The 23514-nt window shown below is 43.2% G+C and overlaps 1 protein-coding gene across 2 annotated transcripts; it reads left to right on the forward strand.

Annotated features, from left to right (window-relative positions):
- The first annotated feature begins 9708 nt into the window (after nt 1-9708).
- LOC120437838 lies at nt 9709-18382 on the forward strand. Of its 2 annotated transcripts, XM_039608392.1 has the most exons (5): nt 9709-9802; nt 12051-12092; nt 12832-13107; nt 13188-13418; nt 13514-13653. In XM_039608392.1, exons 1-5 carry the CDS (start codon nt 9766-9768, stop codon nt 13540-13542), a joined length of 615 nt encoding a protein of 204 aa, XP_039464326.1. In that variant the 5' UTR covers nt 9709-9765; the 3' UTR covers nt 13543-13653. The 2 variants fall into 2 exon arrangements, with proteins under 2 accessions (XP_039464326.1, XP_039464327.1); XM_039608393.1 differs by lacking the exons at nt 13188-13418; nt 13514-13653 and adding an exon at nt 17872-18382.
- The last annotated feature ends 5132 nt before the right edge of the window (nt 18383-23514 follow it).

Consider the following 23514-nt stretch of genomic DNA (forward strand, 5'->3'; position numbering starts at 1 on the left):
CCTCCAGGAAACCAGCTGGATCCATGTAAATACGGTCAAACAAGAGAGCACAGCCCTGACTGCACACTGGTTCATGATGCGTTTGGGGACTGTAGGTTGTTGGGACTGCAATGAGATGTACACAGCAGTCTGTCTCTAATGTTTAATGAAATGTTCTGAAGATGATAATAATTTGTGATTTTCTTTTAAATGAATCTTTAATTATATTGTGAGAACTCTGAATCTCATGAAGATTTTCACATCAATGTGCTTTTCACAAAGACTATTAGCAGTAACAATGAAAATGACGTGCAGCCCTGAACTACTCATGTGTTAATGTAGCGGTCCCTAAGCCACGGCCTGGTACCGGTCCAGAGAGCAGAGAGGAGTCAAGTCAAAGTTTATTTCTACAGCACATTTAAAAGTCTAGTGTACATTAAAGTGCTTCACAATAAAACCACAATGTGGACAGAAGAAGAAACAAATATTACAGTTACAATTAGAATTACATTACATGGTGTAGTGCAGGCTAAATGAAAGTCAAACTAATTTCCTTCGAACGCTAAGTTTAACAGTTGTGTTTTTAAGCACAATTTGAACGATTAAATTGATTCCGATGTCCAGATGTCAACTGGGAGATTATTCCAGAGTCTAGGAGCGGCAATGGCAAAAGCACAGTCACAGTTTTTAAACGAGACCTTGGTTGCATTAGGAGCAGTTGGCTGGAGGATCTTAGTGCTCTCCTTGGGTTGTACAGATCAAGGAGATCAGTTAGGTAGCTAGGGGGCACGTTAGTTAGAATTTTAAAAGTGAGCAGAAGGTTTTTAAAATCAATGCGATATTTGAAAGTGTACGTCAGCGAGGACAGGGGCGATGTGCTCATGCCTTCTAGTGCCGGTTAAGACACGTGCTGCAGCATTTTGGACTAATTGCAGGTGCTGAAGGAGGGAGAGTTTGAGGCCCAGGTAAAGACAGTTGCAATAGTCCAATCTGGAAGTGATGAAGGCATGGATACGTTTTTCAAGTTCTTTATGTGGGAAATAGGGCTCAGCTTTGGAAATCTGGCATAATTGCTAAAAGCTGGTTTTTACCAAAAAAAACTTTCCAGGAGCACTCCAAGATTTCTGGCAGAATGAGAGAGGTGGCAGGCAAAAGACCCGAGTGTATCAGTTAGCTGGCCCAGGGGAATGTGGCTATCGAAAACAATAATTTCTGTTTTGCTTTCATTTAAAATAAGAGAATTCTGGGATAGCCAATCTTTAATGTCCCGCAGACAGGTGAACAAAGGCAAGAATGGAGACGGGGCACCCAAATTTAGAGGACGGTAGATTTGGATATCATTTGCGTGGTAGTGTTAGGAGATGATATGTTTTTTAAAGATGAGTCCCAAGGGCAGCAAGTACAGGGAGAACAGCTTGGGGCTCAATACGGACCCCTGAGGTGCACCATGAATAGCAGGGACAGAAGAGGAAGAGTATTTCCCCATGGTGACAGAGAAGGATCTGTCTGATAGGTACGATTTAAACCATGAAAGAACTTTACTTTTAAGACCCAACTACATGCTCTAGCCTTGTTAGGAAAATATTGTGGTCAACGGTATTGAAAGCAGAAAAACTCTCAATAAAGCTGTCTTGGTACTATTACAAGGTTTGAATCCAGATTGAAATTTGTCACTGACACCATGTGTCTCTAAGAAGGACTGTGGCTGCTGGAGAAATATTTTTTCTAAAAGTTTAGACATGAAAGGAAGCTTAGAAATCTGCCTGTAAATTAAAAGAGTGTTGAGGTCTGATTTGCTTTTCATGATAACAGGTTGCACGACTGCATGTTTGAAGGCAGTCAGAACACAGCGTGATGACAATGAAGAGTTCATTAAGAGTGAGATACAGGGTCCAATAGTAGTCAGAGCATCCTTAATAATGTGGGAAGGAAGAATGTCATGCAGCATATTAGAGCTGGAGAAGGTTTTTACTCTCAATGTTGTTGGCGCATTTCAGGGTTTTTAACAGGGAGCCAGTGTAGATTGGCTAGAACAGGGATCATGTGATCATGCCTTCTGGTGCCCGTTACGAGGCGTTTTTGTCTTGGTTGTATCATTTTATTTTGTTGTATTTATCTGCCACACCTTAAAGTCTGGTCCGTGAAAATATTGTCTGACATTAAACCGGTCTGTGGGGCAACAAAGGTTGGGGACCGCTGGTGTAGATGCATTCATCCAGCCAGAGCCTGCAGTCACCACAGAGTCAGGACACTGACCATAAGGAAGTGTGGAGCTGATAAATGAGGGTCCATGTCCTTCATTCAGAACAAGAAGATTGTGTTTATGAAGACAACAGAGGCAGCTTCTCCAGCCTCACATTTCATACAGCATCTCTAATCACAACAGGCTTTAACAAACACTCCTTTGTGGCGGTCCAGGCCTAGTTACATGTTTGTAAGCTGCTGTGCTCTTCACAAATAAAGCTGGAAGCAGCTCATACTGTTAGAATCAGCACTGAGGCCTGTTACATTTATACAGTGCAGCTTACAGCCTTTAACCTAGCGATTAAAATGCTGACAGTAAACTCATCAGTCCAGATGTTACCACATTACTTTGTGATACTGAGAGTTAAAACAACTGAGACAGGCTGATTAAAGCCCCAATTCTTTTATCACGGCCTCTGTCTGACTGGAGATCACACTGATTTCAGTTGATTTAATATGTGAGTTCACACAGTCGTTCTCTACTGGACATAGATGATGACCAAGGACCAGGCTCACCTCATCCCAGCCTCTAACACAGTGTGCTGAGTCTGTGCTATGAATATGTTGCAGTGAGTACAACGTAAGGATTCACTGCATTTACAGTACCTACACCAAGTCACATGTGTGGTAAAGATACAGAGAATGAAATATAATTATAAATGAAATAACCATCCATCCATTCTCAGTGCTTCCATATTAATAAATGACACATGATGGAAAACAGAACCTGAAATTGTTCAGTTTAGTACGTTTGTCTGTTTGCACTGTGCTTATAAAGGCCCTGAATGCTGTGACACATACAGCAGTAAATATATACAGTACATGATGTGGAAATCATTTTCACAGACATAGCTCCTGGAATGGCTAACTGAAGCTGGTCCTGATCCCAGGACCAGAAGGGACCGGCCCCATCCAACTACAGAAGAGCCCACTGAACAGTAAGAATAAGATCCGGGCTACTAACACCTACACCCTGCCTGTGATCAGGTACCCTGCTGGGATAATAAGCTGGCCAAAGGAGGAGGTAGAAGCCACTGATGTCAAGACCAGGAATGCATGGAGGGTTTCACCCCAAGACCAGCACCCTGAGGCTGTACGCTAAGGAGAAGGAAGGAGGCCGGGAACTGGTGAGTGTCAGCACCACAGTCCAGGATGAGACAACGAACATCCACGTAGGGCTGCTCGATTATGGCAAAAATGATAATCACGATTATTTCCACTGAAATTGAGATCTCGATTATTTGACAATATTTATTTAACAATAACAATGTATTGAATAATGGCTTTAAAGATGTCAAAAAATAATATAAAATAGTGTGCAAATACTGATAACAGTGCAAATGTTTGCAATATAAAAAATAAAATGTAAACATCTATGTTTAGTGAACTTTGCAGTGTTGCTCTGTGGTGCAGCTACGACACCGTAGCAAAGTTTACACACTATGTCTACTTGAGCCACGTCTGACTCCGCGAACCCAAAATGTTTCCACACCACTGAAGGTTTTTTGTTTTTTTTTACCTCTCCTTTCAACCAACGGCATTCTTTCTTCAGCAGCCATTATCCTCTCCTCTCCAAATAACTTCTGCTTAGCTTTCCGAGCTTCCTTCCCCTTTCCTCTTAATTGTTGTGTTCGAAACGCAGAGAGGTGCGCTCGATTTGCCACATGGTGCAGCGCGAGAGTAAAGCACGAGGGAGGTGCTAATAATCGGCTCAGTCCTTTTTAATGATCCTTGAAAGCCCAGATCGTAATTTAGATTAAAACTGGCCCCAACCAGCCGTGTGCTCAGTGAATAGCTCAGGCAGCAGAAACCCAAGAAAGAGGAGGAAGAGGAGGCACCATCATGAAAGGACAGGCCCCTGCACGGTATGTACCACCGGCAGATAGAGGAGGTGGCTGATATACAGAAATCCTACCTGTGGCTGGACAAAGCTGGACTGGAAGACAGCACAGAGGCACTAATCATGGCAGCACAGGAACAAGCACTGAGCACAAGATCCATAGAGGCTGGGGTCTATCACACCAAGACTGTATTTATATCCAGGCTGACATGGAACAGCCAGTAGTTCAGGGTTCAAACATACAGGAAAGTGTGTGAGACCTTCCGTACTGAGAGAAGATGGTACTAAACATGATTTTAAACTGTTGTTTGTTAAAGCCTCACAGACAGAGTTAGATCTGAGAGCAGGGCTCAGTGGGAACATGAGCCTTTATACATGAAGTGTTTCAGGTTCATTTAAATCAGTGTTTCTGTTTCCAGGAGAGCAAACATGATCCAGCTGTGTTTCACATGGATCTGTGTGGATGCAGCAGCACCTGACTCTGCATTAAACATGTTGTTATTATTGTTCTTACAGTCTTAACTCAGTAGATCAGGTGGGTCACATGACACCTGGACATTCACAGCATCTTTCCTCAACGGAGGGACCAAGTGTTTCTTTCTGCTTTAGAAAGCTGCTCTCTGTACCAGGCGCTGTTGTCACAGGACAAAAACAGAAAGTCACATGCTCTCTGCTCTGTGATTGGCTGCTTCTTATCTCAGCTTCCTGTAGACGGTGGAGGTCTGCTGAAGTGTGACTTTCACTTCCTCTTTATTGTTCTTACAGCTCTCAGGCGATGCTGCAGCGCCCCCTGGTGACACAAACTCCTCCCTCTGTCTCAGAGGTCAGAGGTCAGCCTGCTGCTGAGGGTCTGCCTGTTCATGGACTTCCTGTCACAGACCCACCCGGGTCTCAGGGTGGATGCTGGTTTCTGATTGGATGGTGCAGAAACCAGCTTCCTCCAGCCGAGATAGAAAAATCAATATTCTAATGTTCATGTTAAAGCAGTGAGTCTGTGGATTCATCACTCTCTGTGGATCGGAGGCTCCAATGATCGTCTCAGCTGCTCTCACCACCTGCTGTATCTGGACTGTCTGAGGTGTCTCCATCAGAAAGTCCAGGATCAGTGTGGAGGTGTTCAGGCCCTGCAGGAGCGACTGTGTTGGATCCTGAACTGAAGTCTATCAGCATCAGCAGAACCCAGTGTGACAGCACTTTGTGAGAGTGGGAATGAAAAGCTGAACTGATCACTGATTGGATCAAACAGTGTCTCAGTAAGAACTGACTCCTCTGATTCAGTGATGCTTTAATAAAACAGTGAAACATTACAGAGCAGATACTTCAGTGACACAGAGAATCAGAGTCACAGAAACAAGATTGAAATGATCCAGGAGTGTGAACTATGGCTGATGAGAGAGTGATTTATTTATTATGGTTTATTCTGTGCTGGTGAGGTTAGCCTGAGAGTGCTAACAGCAGCTCAGCCACAGCCTTAGAATGTGAACATCAATAAGCTGTGATGGAAACAGGAACAAACAGAACAAAGACAAACATCACAAACACTGAGCTGATCTTATCTTCACTTCTGTTTATAATGTGGAAACAGTTCACTCACAGCTGAGGTGTCAAACTGTCCTTCACAACATGTTTCTTATCTTTAGTGTTAATAAATTCATTGTTTGCACATTTTTATCTCTTCAACTCTGAGAAGTGACCACAGAGAAAAACAGGAACAAGACGTCTTACTGTCTTAAACTGAAAGGACGAAAATAACCTGCAGCTGTCACCTCATTTAAACTGTCTTTGAACTGAAATCCAGCAATGTGGGGAGTGATGGACCTGCATCCAGGGCAGGTGCCAGAAACCGCAGGAACCCAGTTGCAAATAAAATAAAATCACTATTGAGCTGACAATGTGGAAGTGTCTGCCTGTTGGTCAAGTATCACAGGCTAATTGGTCAAATCCACAATTCCTCTTTTTGAATTTAGAGAACAGACTGTGAGACTCTTCCAGGGTAAAAGGACAGAAGTAGATGAGACTAGACAAGGACATGAGAGCAAAGCAGGAAAGATAAGGCAGAGAGATGTAACTAAAGTTATATAATCAAGAACGCAATTGCACAAAGGCATCATGGTCCGGAGTCTAGTGGCTCTGTGTTTATGTTTGTGATTATTTAATATTCATCGCCTTAGTTAAGTTCTGGTCATTGGTTATGATTTGTTGTGTTTAGGTGTTTCTGTTACCTCTTGTCATCCCTACGTTCTTGTATTTCCTGTTTTACTTTGACAGTCTGTGTCCCGAGTCCTCGTATTCTGTTGTTCTTCCTGCCTCGTCATGTCTGATTAGTCCTGTGTTCCCACCTGTTCCTCTCATTGTGCTGCTTGTGTATATCTAGTGTTTCCCTCTGCTTTATTGTCACTGATCATCATCCTCTGTGTTTCATCTGCATGTCTCCTGTTCATTGTCCCCTGAGTATCTCCCCCTGCGTTTCTTTTCCTGTGTTTTCAGGTTTCAGGTTTTTCTTGTTTAGTTTTTTCCTGTTTATATTTTGTTCATTTCCTTCCTGCCTTGTTTATATTCACATTCAGCCAAATAAAGGCTCACTTTTGGTTAAACATTCACCTCAGCCCTGTGTGTCTGCATTTGGGTCTGCTCTCTCTCCCCATGGTCTGCCAGCTCAGACCGTAATCGAAGGCATCTGCAGAGGAGAATGACAGATGCACAGAGGGACACAGCATGAATGCTGATTGGCCAGGAGAAGGTGACTGGGCTAGATCGCTTGACAGCTTGGATTTATGTGGCAGCACTTGTGTTTGAATCCTGCTCTGAATCAGTCTTATTAGGTAATTTTCAAATATGAACACACTATGAAAGGCAGCAACAAGTTTAATGTCCAGAAACCTAAAGTATGTATCAGCAGCAGAATGGAGCTAAAAATAAACGTTTGTTTCAGTTCTATGAAGCTTTGAGTATTTTGGATTAGTAGCACTGCTGTGTTTGTTGCATCATATTGTTGTAATTGTTTATATGCTTTATATATTCTGAGCTAAGTTGATCTATAGTGTTACATAGAATAGAATAGAATAGAATAGAATAGAATAGAATAGAATAGAATAGAATAGAATGCCTTTATTGTCACTATACAGTTGTACAATGACATACAGAGCATCTCCTACTTAGTGTAGCACATACAATTGGTATTGCACAGTAATGGTCCATAGAGGAAGTGGGAAGTGGGTGGCTGTGTTATCGGTGCATGTGTGAGTTCAGGGTGGTTATGGCTTTGGGGAAGAAACTGTTTTTGAGTCTGTGGGTTTTTGTGTTGATGCACCTGTAGCGCTTCCCTGAGGGAAGCAGGCTGAACATGTTGAAACCAGGGTGGGAGCTGTCCTTGATAATGTTTGCTGCTCTGCTGAGGCAGCGGGAGGAATAAATGTCCATCAGGGAGGGGAGAGGGCAGCCGATGATCTTTTGTGCTGTCTTGACCACACTCTGAAGCCTCACTCTATCTGCCTTGGTGCAGCTGCCGTACTATACTGTGATGCAGTAGGTTAGCAGGCTCTCAATGGACGAGCGGTAGAAGGTCAGCAGCAGGTTGGAGTTCAGCTTGTACTTCCTGAGGACTCTCAGGAAGTGCAGCCGCTGTTGGACCTTCTTGACGACCACTGAGATGTTTTCCGTCCAGGAGATGTCAGCAGAGATGAGGACACCAAGGAACCGGAAGGTGTGGACCCTCTCCACACACTCCCCGTTGATGTAGAGGGGGGCCAAGTCAGTGCTGTGTCTCCTGAAGTCAACATCATATTCTATAAGGATGATATGTATTTGTATACACTGTAAAAGATACTTGTCTTTGAGATGGAATAGACATGAAATGATAGGAAATATAAATACATATTCCTTGAATCTTTGCTGAAGCTCAAATGCTCTTCTTAACTCTTATAACCTGACAGGTTTAATGTATTCTATGGTGTATGATGCTAACAGTGGGTATAAATGACTCCATCTGTGTGATGATGGTGTGGCGAGTATATTTACAGCTTGATATTCAGATTTCAGCCTCTGCCTTTGACTCAGAGGTGACAAAGTGTAAGGGAGAAATGTTTACTCGTTATCTTCAGTTTCATCTTTAAACACTCCGACTGAGTCCAACCATGAACCTGATCACTGATCTACACACGGTCATGTTTCCACTGAGAGTCAAAGCTGATGTTTGCAGTGGAAAACGTCTCTGAGAACATTTGTCAGCCTTGTTGTGGAAGATTTAAAATAACCTGCAGACACTTCGGTGAGCATGATTTGAAGTGGGTTTAATGAACACACTTCAATGTGGAGAGAAACACTCCAAACACCAGGTGATCTCTGGCCACCGCCCTCACAGATACCCACTCTCACACAAAACACATTTCACAGCACATCATACGTCCCTACACCTTCAGTCCAGCTCATCCTTGACCTCCTCCCACTCTAAGGAAAGCTACAGCCACCAGTCACCTCCCTTGAACAGGATGTCTCTACAACAGGTCCCCTGTGAAGGTGCAATAAACATGAGGCCCACTAGTGATAACATTCATGCTGGTGACAGCAGTGATCTGCTACCACACCCTCATCAGCCTCCTCTCTATCAGCCCTGCAGTATTTTTAGCCTCTGCATCACTTCTTCTTCTTCTTCCTGTGGTTTCCTGCTGATGTGAGGACAGCTGTCCTTATTTTAACTGTGAGTTTGGGCTCTGTGGGCTCTGCTGTAAAGGCTCGGTCAAGTTACAACAGCCATGTGGCTCCATCTAGCTGTTTATCATAAGTAAGTAAGAATAATGTGTTTATGTCGCACTTTCACAGATAAAAATCACAATGAAACCAGAAATATAAATAAACTATGGAACAATGAAATAAAAACCTAAAAAAAAATAATTAATTGAACTACAGCACACTCCATGTGCTTCTGCATCCACTTCCAAACACTTTTTAAAACAGTATGGTGGGTGTAGGTGGACATGAAACTAGAACTGAGCAAACACTAGCACGCAGTAACATTACTCATCTCCCAACAGGAAGACGTGTTTCAAAGTTTTTGATCCGTGTATTGATGTTTATGGTGAACAGGCGTGCTGCTTTGAAAACCACATGCAGTGTGTTACCGTGACTGGCACACTGAGACCATGAACGCCACCTCTCTGATGCTTCTTTCTTCTTCAGAAGCAACATGAGCTGCTTTGATGTACCGAAAGGACAAAGCAGAACATCTGAGCTGAGACCAGTCAGGAGGAATCATGAAGACAGAAACAAGAGTTGAGTGCAATGCCTCAGGTAGCTTTGTCCGTTATAGCTGTCGATACAGGCTCAGTACAATCAACACTCAGTGTCAGTGTGGGAACTAGTGGCTGGTTCGGTGCATTGGCTCCCATGCTGTATTTAAATACATGACTTGGTTCACTTTATGTCTGGGCTGTATGTGTGGTTGTATCATGTTATTTGGACAGGAGTACCTGTCCCCTGTTCTCATCTGCACCTTATTCTTTCTGTCTTGCTTCCATGTTTCCCTTTATAAATATATACATTTATATGTCTATCTTTATCTTGATTCCAACACTGTAAAGAGCTTTTATTGTGAAGGACCCAGGGAGGAGAAAGTCTTTTTTTTTGTGCGCAGAGTAACGGATCTGTTTCTGAGAGCGGTTGGTGATTTCATTTCTCAGTGAGGATCAACGGGACTGCTACAGAGGATGAAGAGGATGATGAAGATCATGCTCCTCTTAATCGGTAAGAAACACACTCACACAAACACACACAAACAGATGGGTGTGGTTTCATACAGAGTAAGTAGCAGGTGAGTCAAACCGTCCTCTGCTGTTAAAACCGCTCACGTTCATTATTCTGTCATCGAGCTCGTTCATGTGAAGCTCGTCCCCAAGGCCTCCGTGCAGGGCGGGTCCCGCACTTTCAGTGTATACTGTTACAGTGTACACTGTGTATAAGGACACTCTGTCTAAAATGTACATAATAAATACACTATACATAGAGTTAGACCTCACAGGACAAACATACTGCCAACCTATTACATGACTGTGTTGTACATACACATATATAGTGTCACCAGCAAAAGGAGAACACACCATGCCCCACGTTTAAACAAGGAAGGTTTATTCCTCTAAAAGATTTATTATTAAAATAGATGTAACATCCCCCCAAAAACAAGCACAAGCACCATATCAGCATGAAACAGAAGCTCAGCTCTGTAGAGCGGCCAATCATAATGAAGCACTTCATTAGAAGTTGTAGATTCAAGCTGCTCTTCATATGTTTGTCCACCAGATGTCACCAAAGAGGACTGTGTTGAAAAGCTTTGAGTAATGAACTGTTTGTCAAACAAGCTTCAGTGTTTCACAAAGCTTCATCTAGTATCAGTGTTCACTGTTGTACTGAGCAGCATGTGTGTGAGTGATGATCTGATGTGTCTGACATCACACTGCAGCTACAGGAAGTTCACACTGAGCCTTTTTAGATTTATCAAAAAAAAGGAGGGGGCGGAGCCTCATACACAAACAGGAAGTAGAAACAATAGCCAGCCCTCCTCCTGACACACAGCCAGGGGTGCGGTCAGCTCAGTGCTGTAACTCCAGCTTTAACACTGACGGAGCTGAGACCTCCACCCATATCGCACACACATGTCAGACACCATGTAGACATGTCAGAGAAGCTACAGAGTCTGTTGATCAGCTGCTCTGATGAAGGACTCCTGCTGCCCATCACTGCTGCTGTTGTGTTATCGTTGTTTGTGTTTACACCTGGAGGTGTGTGAGCTACATGTGGCCTTATATAGACGACTGCGTGGACAAAGTGGGCTCAAGTTGTTCTGTTGGTCACACACTCTGTGCTGTACTCACATGGTTATGACTTTTGGCCTAAGAAATGAATCACATAGGGGCAGGACTACAGGGCTGTGCTGCTTCCCTTGATGTTGTAATTTACAGCAACACTTGAAGACCATGTAGAGTGAATTAGAGCTGAAGCTCTGACATGGGCCTGCTTCACTGTGAGAAGTGCAAAAAATGCAAATGCCAGTCAGTCCATGATCACCTATCAGGGTGAGGTTGGGAATATCAGCCCTGTGTGGGCCAAATGTGCTCCTGATCATTTCCCCTCCATCTCTAAAACAGACCTAATGCAGTTCTTGGCCATGCTAGGTTTCTATCTGCACCTCTCACAGATCTGCTCAGCTCTAAGATTAACTTCGAGCCGACCTGAGGAAACGACTTCTGCTCCTCATATGGGTGAGCCATTCCAGCTGTAGGTGGATGCTGGGTCTGTTTCTTTGTAGACTGGTGATGATGGAGCTGTTCATTCAATCATTTTGATGTTTTGTTTATACTGCTCATTGGTTAAAGAAGAAGTGCCGGCTTTAATATGGGCTGTGCAGCATTTTGGGGTTTATAGTCATCAAAGACTGGAGTGTAACATCAGAAAACACAAAGTGATCCGTGGCCTGGACATCAATGACAGTCTGTTTTCTTTTCTATATGAAGCCTGGTCACATTCTCAGTAAGAGCGCTGACCAAGTCCCTCAGTGAGGTGTTCTCATCAGGGCTTTACAGTCATGGTGTAAAATCTCCACCACAACGTCACACTGAAGCTGGACAGTCGCTGATAGATTGTGTTTGCCAGCTGACGATGTTGTACGAGGAGAGTCTACTGGGAGATTTCTTTTGGCGGGTGGCGTCTAGTTCTTCATAATTATCTCACTGAAGCAGCAGTTGTTGCTGTTATTTATTTATTTATAGAGTATTCAAATTCTCCCTGCTGTCCTCTGAGGTGTTGGATGATTAAGCACATGTGGTTATCTCTGCTCACACTCAGCTCCCTCCTAACTGTTCTAACTGTCATGTTGTTTTGTAATGACTGCAGTTCCCTCAATGTGACTCACAAATGACTGTTTGCTCACACAAAGACACAAGGTGGTGGAGGAGCCACTAACCTTTGACCTCTAGTGACCTCTGACCTCCTGTTGCAGGTGTGTGTGTGCTGCTGCTGTCTGCACCGACTGTTTCTGCAGGTGAGTTGATAAAGTGAAAACAATCAGTGAGACTCCAACAAGAACACAAATACATTTAGTGTGTGTGTGTGTGTGTGTGTGCATTATTTTCAGTTTTGGGTAATCTTACTTTTTTTATAACCTCTGGCAGTTTTGTTCCATTTCAAGTGATTCATTGGACTTGAACAACTTGAATTACAATGAATAACTGGAAAAATTGGGGCTTCTTTATATTCTAACTGTACATTTCTCTACAATTAGACCTGATGAACCATTTCCTCAAACATTTGTAAATTAAAACTTTTGAAATTATTCTTTAGCACAGACCATTGTGTGTGCACACTGTCTGCTGGTCCCACTCTTCATCACCAGTGTGACAGAGTCCTGAACACAGCCTCAGTTTGCATGTTAGTCCACCAAGTTCCATCTGAGCTTTAAAGAAAACACACTCAGCTTTTCCTTTTGTTGGCCGTTCCTCTGAAAACCAAAGTGTGTGATCACAGCTGAAATAAGGGAGATTTTTCCACTTTAAAGTGCTTCAATTAGTGATGCTGTTGATCCACAAATCAAATCATCTCTAAGATCTGAATGTTGATGACAAACACAAATATCTGCTTATTATGAGGCTAAAAGCTTGATGTAGACATAACAGTTTATAATATGTCAGCAGCATATAACAGCCCTGCACACCAGCACTGTGCTTATATTAGACTTTAATCAACATATAGTTATGATTTCATCATCTCTGTGTGTCCTCCAGTGTCTCTGTCTGTCAGTCCAAACCTTCAGCAGGTCTTCAGTGGATCTTTAGTGGACCTGAGTTGTGTTGATGATGGACAGACAGCTGATGGATGGACAGTGAAGAGGACCAGAGGAGGATTCACTGAGGACTGTGGAGCAGCTCCAGGCTTTGGAAGGCTTCTTGGTTCCTACTGTGTTGTGGATCTTTCTGCTCCCAGTGAAACCTTCTGGTGTGAGGACTCCTCTGGACAGCAGAGTGACAGAGTCTCCTTCAGTGTCCAATCAGACCCTACAGGTGAGATGTTCCAGCTGTGTCTCTGTCTCTGTGTGACTCTGCTCTCATTAACTCTGTTTGTCTCTGATGGTCTGATAAAGCTGTCATCATGGAGATCCCTGCACTTCCTGTGAGGACAGGAAGTGATGTCATTTTGCGCTGCAGACAGAGGAATGGTGCCACAGTCGCAGCTTATTTCTTCATCAAAGGAAGTTCTGTTGGTCATAAACCAGAGCACATCATCACTAACATCACGCAGGCTGATGAAGGTCTCTACTCATGTTCTACTAATCAGGGTGGAAAGTCTCCTCAGAGCTCTCTGAGGGTCAGAGGTCAGAACACTGACATTACTTACTATTTAAAAAATGATCTAACATTGTGACCTGATAATAAACTGACTGAACCATCTTCATCATCTTTCCTCCAGATCCTCCTACAATCTTCTCTTGCTCTTGACGAAGGCGGTCGCACTTTTCTCCTCTCCTCTTCCTCCTCTCCCTTAGCTTCCCTGCTTAGCCTCTTATGTCCTTGTCTAGTCTCGTGTTTTTTGTATTACTTTTCCCTGGAACACTCTCTCACTGTCTGTTCTCTAAAACCTAAAAGAGGAATTATGGATTTGATCAACTGGTCTCTGAATGCAATTGACACCCCTTTCTCAACGAGAAGTTGAGAAAGGGGTGCTGAAGATATCTACCTATTCGGAACCATGGTAACAGGGTTCTTGCTGATCCGAGCTGGCTTGGCTCTGGCTTATCGAAGAATTAAGGAAGCGGAACCGGCTGTTCAAAGCCGCACAAGGCTGCCCGCTGGGACTGAAACGATGGGATGAGGAGTGAGTTTCTCAAAATGGGCTCAATGAGTGCAGCATGGATAAGATCTTGGAGAACCGCACGGCTGCTGTGAATACTCAGAACAAGACCTCTGAGTGCAGACTGGATTACATCTGGAGGGGCTCGCTTGGAATAACCCCTCTGAGCGAAAATTGAATCACATCTTGGGAAGCGCACTGCGGTCGTGAGTTCTCAGAACCTGCTCTTTGACCACAAGAATGACAACATCACGGAGCGTAAGTTTGGATAACATCATAGGAAGCTCACAGCTCTCCAACACGAGATTGATAGACCAGTGTTGGACTGTTCTCAAACTGATCTCCCTGTTGGAGCTCAGTCTGGGGGGAGTTATTTTTTCTCCTTATCTTTCCTCATGTTGTGCTTTTCCATGTTATACCTCTCTGACCTGTCTTCCCCATGTGATGTTTGTGTAATGTATGTATGGTCAGAGGGTAAGACGGCGCCGCCATTGCGTGCAATAGGTCGGCAGCCTTAACATGAAATTTCCCCTTGTGGGACTAATAAAGGTATATCAAATCAAATCAAATCAAATCAAATCCATCCTCCTCCTCCAAGCACCTCCACAAACTTTGCTCCTCCCTCTCCTCCTCTCCCAGCATCCACCTGTCCTCCTCCTCCTCCTCCTTCCTCTCTTGTGGTCCCACTTGTAGCAGGTCTGGTTTCTGGGCTTCTCCTGGTTCTGGTTCTGGTGCTGGGTTTGTTTCTGTTCCTCTGCTGGAAACTCAAAGGTAGCTCTCACTCACCTGATATAAGCAGGTGTAATCTGATTACTGTACTAACCTTCTGAGCCTAAGTAAATGAACTTACTGCGTCACCTCAGTCAGTGGCTGTAATGGTCCAAACATGCAGTCATGGTGTGTTTGAGTGATGCTGGTCAGTGGTTCTTCAGTTTTACCTTTCAAAATAAAATGTGTTTGGGTTGGCTTTGACACATAAAGCTGCCACAGAATCAGAGTCTACGTTCACACTGCAGGCGAAAGCGCATCAAATCCGATTTTTTTTTTTGCCCCTATGCGACCCATATCCAGTGTTGGGGAGTAACGGAATACATGTACCGCCGTTACGTATTTAGAATATAAAATATGAGTAACTGTATTCCGTTACAGTTACCGTTTAAAAAGGTGGTATTCAGAATACAGTTACTTTGTTGAAATAAATGGATTACACGGCGGTACTTCCCTGTTTCATATTGTCGTGGGTCAGGATTGTTTGGGTTTGTTTGACAGCTACGTTCTGTTGTTCCAGGCGGCAGCGTTACGGTTGCCATGGTTACAGGGTGACGCGCTCTCTCTCTGCGTGTTTCTTGGGTGAAAGAGCGCTTTTTTGTTGTTGTTGTTGTGCTAAGCTAAAAGGCAGAATGCTACAGGCATAGCTCTAAAGCATGTAGCCTGATGGGCAGTGTAGTCCGTGCTGCAGGGAGAATGGACTACCATACCCGCTATGTGTCTGTGAGCGAGGGAGGGAGAAAAGGGAAAAGTCCGAGCTGTCATAGAGCAAAAACGGGAGCTGGAAGCATGTAAATATAATAATAACCACAGCAGCCAAGAAGAGTGCCTGACGAGCCCATTTGTAAGTAAGCTATTAAGACTCGACTGTACGCTGTGTTCCTGTTTTCCTCCGAAACAGTAAGTTCCGTTGGAGCAGCCTTTCAACGACTTTCTCTGTCTCTTGCTAGCAAAGTTGACCCAGACAACAAAGTAAAGCTAGTTTTCGCCGACGAGTCCGACACGAACCCGACGTATTAGCCAGAGGTCCCTTTACTACGGTTCGGAGCCGCAGACCTTCAGTAATAGTAATAAATCACAGCAATAGTGCATTCATGTAGTTGTAAAAAGCATGATAATATATTAAGTAATCCAAAGTATTCAGAATACGTTGCTCTCATTGAGTAACGTAACGGAATACGTTACAGAATACATTTTGGGGCATGTATTCAGTATTCTGTATTTTAAAAGTAACCTTCCCAACACTGCCCATATCTGATAATGGTATGACAGTGTGAACGGCACAAATCCGATATTTTCAAATCCGATCTGGCCCTTTTCGTATGTGGTCCTGAATCCGATGCATATCCGATGTTTTAGAAAGCGACTGCTGTGTGAACGGCCAAGTCGCATTAAATCCGTCTTTTACGTCACTGACACAAGACAGACGCCGATTATCAGCGCCCGGAGAAGCGCCCGATAGGACATCGCGAACGATTTCCTACCATCCGGTGAAACTGTTGGGAAGACAACGTTGGAGAAATGTGAACATTTTATTTTTACTGTATTTTCTGCAGATTCTGACAGAAACCTGCAACTATCCTTTGAAGCACCGCTCCTCTAAAACAGCAAAAAGTATCATTATTAGGTTATATACATTATTATGTAAATAACAAAATAACTTAAAGCCAAAATTTGGAAACATAAAGTCTGAAGTCTTTATATTAAGGGCAATCAGTCAAACAATATTGTTTGCTCTGGGTCTAAACAGAACGAGTTGTGTGTGACATCTTCTTTTGCGCATGCGGGCCGCTTTGAGCGTTCACACTAGAGCGCGTTTGATGTCGCATTTTATGTGTAGTGTGAACAAGCAGACAAAAAAATCAGATTTGATCAAAAAATCGGAATTGAGCATTAAGACCTGCAGTGTGAACATAGCCAGAGTGTACCGAGCTCACAGCTTCGGTGTTCCAGTTTAACTGTTTTTAATGTTAACCAGCAGCTGCAGCTCGATATAACACAATGACGGCGCAATATTGTGCACAAGATAAGTAAATATAGCTTCCTGAGCTCAGAGCTGCTGGAGCTTGTGTTTCCCTCAGAGTGACTGACCTGAGTTACAGATGATGGCTGGAAACAGAAAACTACACAGCACTTCATCAGCGGCTGATATCACCGCACACAGCTTTGAAACCTTCGCTGAGTTTCAGCTCTCAGGGCTTCATTCACTCAGGTTCTGTCTGTCGGGTCATGTTCAAGTCACTGTTTTATTTACAATTAAGCAAATCGGTTTGGCTCAGATTAAAGTTACGTCTCATAACTGCATAGTTTTACTGACGTTTAACGTCTCAATGTTAGACTGAACCATTGGCTTTTCTTTATTATCTGCTGTTCATATGTGTTGGATTTTTTTAAACCGTGAATTTTTAATTAAAACTAATATTAAAAATCTTTTTTACACAAGGAGGAAGGATAAAGCATTTTTATATTATAGTATAATTGCAATAGTCCAGCCTGGAAGTAATAAATGCATGAACTAGTTTTTCAGCATCACTCTGAGACAGGATATTTCAAATGGAAGAAAGCAGTCTTACATATTTGTTTAATATGCACAGTGATATATGATACCATATTTCTAAGATTTTCAGGGCCGAGTACAATAACCTCAGTTTTATCTGAATTAAGAAGCAGAAAGTTAGCGGCCATCCAGGTCTTTATGTCTTTAAGACAGGGGTGGGCAATCTCAGTCCACGAGGGCTGGTGTCCCTGCAGGTTTTAGATCTCACCTTGGGTCAACACACCTGAATCACATGATTAGTTCATTACCAGGCCTCTGGAAAACGTCAGGACATGTTGAGGAGCAAATTTAACCATTTGAATCAGCTGTGTTGGTTCAAGGACACATCTAAAACCTGCAGGGACACCGGCCCTCGAGGCCTGGAGTTGCCCACCCCTGCTTTAAGACATTGTATTACATCCTCAAGTCCTCTCCCTCTCTCCTTCTCTTTCATCCAGTTTCTAAAACATATTTTAATGTGAGATTACAGGATGACACATTGTTGTTTATACTGATATGGTTGGTTGTGTTAAGATTATTGGGGTGGTGGTGTCCGTGCACCTTCAGCTGCTCCACCTCTCTCCCTGTCACCGTCTGCAGACAGACACATTTACATAGGACAGATCGTCCTGTGGACACATGAGCTGAGCTGCTCTGTCCTCTGTGTCCTCAGGAACAGGAACCAAGAACAGGAACGTCTGACTGCTGAAGAAACAGTCTGAGGAGGAGGAGGAGCTGGTGATGAAGAGCAGCCTGTGTGTATATACAGTATCTGTTGTGTATTCAACCCTGAGGAAGATGAAGATTCACCTTTGCTTTGGCCTTCCTCTGCTAACAGCTAACTAACCTCAGCCAGATGTTCTGCAGCTGTTTCTCTAACATTAGAAGTTTATAATGATGATGACCCCGAACGTGTTTCTGCTGTTCTGATGGATCTCCACATAGCGTCCTGACTCTGTGTCACATGTTAGCTTCATGTGGGTCAAAGGTCAAAGCTGCTGACTGTCAGGAAGCACCAAACACCCCCTCTGACCTCAGAGCTCCCTGAGGCCACACCCACACTTCCTGTCAGTGCCTGTGATTGACAGCTGCCTCCATCAGTATCACATATATCCATATAATCACCCTGAGGTCACTGATGTTGCTGCTGTATGAACCACATTAAATGGTTTTACATATTAACATCTCGTGTCTCTCTGTCACATTTACAGTATTTAATCATTTTCTCACACAGTTCTTCACATTTGTGTTGTGGGTTTGTTGTTACAGGTTACACAGCAGCTTGTGTTTCTTGTGTTTCTGCCCAGTTTGACCCATTTAGCAGAAGTCAGCCTGTTTAAGGCTCTGATATCTATTCTGTATGACTTAAAGCAGTTATGACATGGTCTGATTTTCTCACCCAATAAAGGAATATTTAATATATCAGTCGACTCTTCATTCTATCAGACACAGTTATGTTCACTGTTCACTGCTGTAATAACTAATAATGATTCATATGATAACTATAACATTATATTTACATAACCAAAGTGAGATGACTTTAGTCTCATGAACAACATTAGCTAATTGTTATTTACTAATCTTAAATGACTGTTCGGTACAGAAATGAAGCCCAACAATCATGATTCACAGTCTCGTGGTCTCTAGTGAAAAAGGCCCTAGAGCTGAAACTAAGGAGGAGGAGCACAGATGCATAAAAATACTGCAGGGCTGAGGAAGAGGAAGTTGTTAAAGACGTTACACAGAGTGAAACATCAGCTCTGTGAGCAGAATCATGGGTGGAGACACTCTGAGGTCTCTGAGCGTGCTCATGGGTGGAGATCACACATCTGCTTCCTGACAATTTGACTTTGTTATACGAGGACTGGTGTGTGTGTGTGTGTGTGTGTGTGTGTGTGTGTGTGTGAGATTAAGTTAGATGGCCATTATTGTGTAAACGGACAAATACAGTTTGATTCTACCATGAAGCTGCTGATGAAACCTCCACCAAAGTGTGTGAAAGGTCACAGATAGAGACAGGGTGGGGCTGAATGTCAGTGATGTGGGTGGAGACGGTGGAGATAAAGTGAGCAGACCAGAGGCGTCCTCGCTGAGTCTCCTGTGAGACGAGCAGTTCAAGGATTCCAGATGTTCACCACTGGAAACTCCATCAGAGGCAAATCATTCAGCCCCTGAGTCAATACTTTGTAGAACCACCTTTTGCTGCAATTACAGCTGCCAGTCTTTTAGGGTTTGTCTCCACCAGCTTTGCACATCTACAGACTGAAATTCTTGCCCATTCTGGGCCTGAATAATTACACACACCCCACTTTTCAGTTATTTATTTGTAAAAAATGTTTGGAATCATGTATTTTCGTTCCACTTCTCACGTGTACACCACTTTGTATTACAGATGTGTTAATAATGTTTCACGCGAAATTCCAATAAAACTAATTCATGTTTGTGGCTGTAATGTGACAAAATGTGGGAAAGTTCAAGGGGGTCTATCACAGCAGGCAGGTCTGTATTTATATATTATATATTTATATTACCTGAGTCTGTATTAAACATGTTGTTATTATTGTTCTTACAGTCTTAAATCAGTACATCAGGTGGGTCACATGACACCTGGACATTCACAGCATCTTTTCTCTGCGGATGGACGAAGTTTTTCTTTCTGCTTTAGAAAGCTGCTCTCTGTCCCAGGCGCTGTTGTCACAGTACAGAGATAGGAAGTCACATGCTCTCTGCTCTGTGATTGGCTGCTTCTTATCTCAGCTTCCTGCAGAGGGTGGAGGTCTGCTACACACACCAGCAGAAGTGTGACTTTCACTTCCTCTTTATTGGTGTTGTTCTTAAAACTCTCAGGCGATGCTGCAGCGCCCCCTGGTGACACAAACTCCTCCCTCTGTCTCAGAGGTCAGAGGTCAGCCTGCTGCTGAGGTTCTGTCTGTTCATGGACATCCTGTCACAGAGACGGGTCTCAGCGTCAACGCTGGTTTCTGATTGGATGGTGTGGAAACCCAGCTTCCTCCAGTCGAGTGATGTGTGGATTCATCACTCTCTGTGGATCAGTGTAAGTCTTTGTGTGGGTCAGCTGCAGGACTTGTTTGACCTTTGACCCTGGCAGACAGAGCTGGTTACTGCTGTGTGACTCCTGCTGTCGCTCCACTTTAAACTCCACCTGGAGAAGGACCTCGGCTGGTCCCTCAACACCAGCTTCCTGCACAAGAAAGCCCAACAACGTCTCTTCTTTCTGAGAAGACTGAGAAAGGCCCAGCTTCCACCACCGATCCTGACCACCTTCTATAGAGGAACTATCGAGAGCATCCTGAGCGGCTGTATCACTGCCTGGTTTGGGAACTGTGCCATATCGGACCGCAAGACCCTACAGCGGATAGTGGGAACAGCAGAGAAGATCATCGGAGTCTCTCTCCCCTCTATTAAGGACATCTACACCACACGCTGCATTCGCAAAGCCACCAGCATTGTGGCTGATTGGACACACCCTCTCACACACTCTTCACACTCCTGCCATCTGGAAAAGGTACCGAAGCATTCGGGCACACACATCCAGACTGTGCAACAGCTTCTTTCCACAAGCCATCCGTCTCCTCAACAAAAAGGGACTGGACTGATAAACACACACACACACACACAGACACACACAGACACACACACACAGAGTAAGTGTGTTTTTGTTCTTGTTGGAGTCTCACTGATTGTTTTCACTTTCATCAACTCACCTGCAGAAACAGTCGGTGCAGACAGCAGCAGCACACACACACCTGCAACAGGAGGTCAGAGGTCACTAAAGGTCAGAGGTCATTAGTTACTAGGGACAAGTTATCCCTGGAAGGGTCTTCCAAGGGAATTTGGTATTTGCATGAGCCATTTCTTCTTTCAAGCTCAGAAATGTTGGATGTGAGCTTTTTGTGCAGTTTCTATTTTATATCAAGGGAATAATTTATTTTATTAATTGATTTTAATAATTTATTTTCAAACTATAGCAGTTAGTCTTCTCAATTCCCAAAGAAAAAAAAACTTATTCTGATGACAGTGTCTGTGCTGATGTTAAGAGGATGTTTGGAGCTCCACCTTTCACCGACTTTTCACACCATGTGCCTCCCTCTGGGACTCGATGACTATCTTCTGTAACTGTAGATACCGGTCTGATACTTCCTGGCTGAGCTGCTGTAATTACTAAATGTTTAAACTGTGAAATAATTTCACTTCCCACATAGCACGCAGGTCTGGGCCGGATCTGGTGTCAAGCTGGCACTGCTGGCTGATGTCTGGCAAGTCATCCAGATATGGGCCAGGCCTGACATAGATGGCACTGTTTATGACACTGCCAGAGGCATGCCACATCTGGCTCGATTATGGTTTGGTTTATGTGGCCCAGGCTCATAGAAAACAGGTCTGGCCCAGATCCGACATCAAGCTGGCACTTCTGACTGACTGGTGTCATGGCAGGGTGTATGTCAACCAGATGTGGGCCAGGTCTGACAATGATGGCACTGTTTATGTTCCTATTTTATGTAGAAGACCCTAGAGGTGGATGTTTTAGACCAATTTTGGTCTTGTCTTGGTCTCGCTGTCTCGGTCTTGCTTTCTCAGATCGACATAGTGTTCGGGACATTTGGACTGAGCGCAGCACCCATGTGAGCGAGGGGGGAGAAGCTGCTGCCTGCGAGTTTGCCACAGAAAGAGGAGAGCTTAAGTTTGACCAGGTACCAAAGCAAATCATTCGTTCTGTACAAATAATGTAAATATGACGGTGAATCACAAAAGACTGATATCAAACTGATCACGTGACCCATATTACGTTACTTGTTCTTCGCCAACAAATGGCGAAATGAAAAGCCGAACAACAATGCTGTTTTTTTAGAGAGTCTTAGCTCACATGTGTTTATTTCATATTTTCAGTTGTTAACCTCTGATGAACACAACAATGGACATAAGGAGCTTCTTTCAAAGAAAAATCTCTGGTAGATGTTATTTTATATATTATGCTTTGTATGTTGTTCAGTATATTTCTATGCAAAACAAGATGAACTTCAATAAACAGCAGTATATTCACAGTTTAAACCAGATATTTACATACACTTTAAGGAGAAAACATAAAAACTTTTTTTACTGTTAAACATCAATTTAGAGTAAACTTGTTTTGTTTTGGATAAATAAATATTGAAATATCTTTTGAATTAGTTAAATGTCAGAATAAAGAGAGACAGAGTTGTCTGTTTTTATCACCTTTATCAAATTTAGGAGTACATACACAATAAGTTTATTGTTAATTAATAAGAAACCTCCAGAAGATTCCATCCTGGGCTTAAGAAGCTTCTGATAGGTTAGTAGAGTCCATGTGAGTAAACTGGTGGCACACCTGTGGATGCATATAAGGCACCCTGTCAATAGAATGTAATGTCAGTATAATCTTTTAATTGTATAAGTTTACTTATGTTAGAATGCTGCATGTAATCATTTGTGTTTAGAAGTATGTAGAGTGTCTCATCCTAGAAGGTTTGTGTGCATTCCAGAGTGTTCTGGCATTCACTCCCACACGGGAAAGGTTGTAACTTCTTTTATTGTTTTGCAGTAGGATAAACGTAGCTATGTCAGTTTTAGTCTAAGTGCCTTTTTTACATATAGATGAACTGTTGGATTTTCCAGACCAGCAGGTTTAGGGAAATCGTTTATGGGGTCACACTCTGACACACACACACACCCACACCTAAACATCCACATTCCAATGTAAGGAACAAACACCCACTGATGTATAAATAAAGACCAGGGCAGTCTCAGAGCTGCGAGTCTCAGAGCCCGCACTTCTGTGCGAGTGCTGTGGCTGCCCTTGCTTGCAAGTAACTAACTGCAGTGTGTGTTTCTCCTCTCTGATTCTCAACTGGAGAAGTGTCTTAGAATAATTCTCGTGACACCCCCCCCCCCCCCCAAAACACAGAGCCTGTTTCTTTGAAATGGGAAAATCAAGAGATGTCAACCAAAACACCAGGAAAAGAATCGTGGAGCTCCATAAGTGTTGCTCAATTTTGAATACAATTTGGGTCCATTTGCAATTAAGAAATACAAACAATTTCTCTCTTTACTCTTATATTCAACAAATATGTTTTTTATATTTATCAATCTAAAAAAATCAACATGTAGTCTGATTTGATGTTTGACAATTAAAAAAGTGTTTTTGTTTTTATCTGAAGAGTGTGTAAATTTCTGGTTTCAACTCTATTTCAGGATGTTGTTGTTTGGCTTGATTGTCAGCACACTTGGCCACCAGTGTGTCTGCAACTGGCCTTTGCTGGCCCATGTGTGGGCAAAC

Source organism: Oreochromis aureus, linkage group 3 (assembly GCF_013358895.1).
Source record: "Oreochromis aureus strain Israel breed Guangdong linkage group 3, ZZ_aureus, whole genome shotgun sequence".
Taxonomy (NCBI): Eukaryota; Metazoa; Chordata; class Actinopteri; order Cichliformes; family Cichlidae; genus Oreochromis; species Oreochromis aureus.

What these genes read in the sequence shown, in the direction of transcription:
- LOC120437838 (XM_039608392.1), top strand. Translation starts at nt 9,766, where the DNA reads ATGAAGAGGATGATGAAGATCATGCTCCTCTTAATCG. An exon ending in GATCATGCTCCTCTTAATCG is followed by an intron (nt 9,803 to 12,050) that starts GTAAGAAACACA and finishes CTCCTGTTGCAG; the next exon opens with GTGTGTGTGTGCTGCTGCTG. An exon ending in GAGCTCTCTGAGGGTCAGAG is followed by an intron (nt 13,419 to 13,513) that starts GTCAGAACACTG and finishes TCTTTCCTCCAG; the next exon opens with ATCCTCCTACAATCTTCTCT.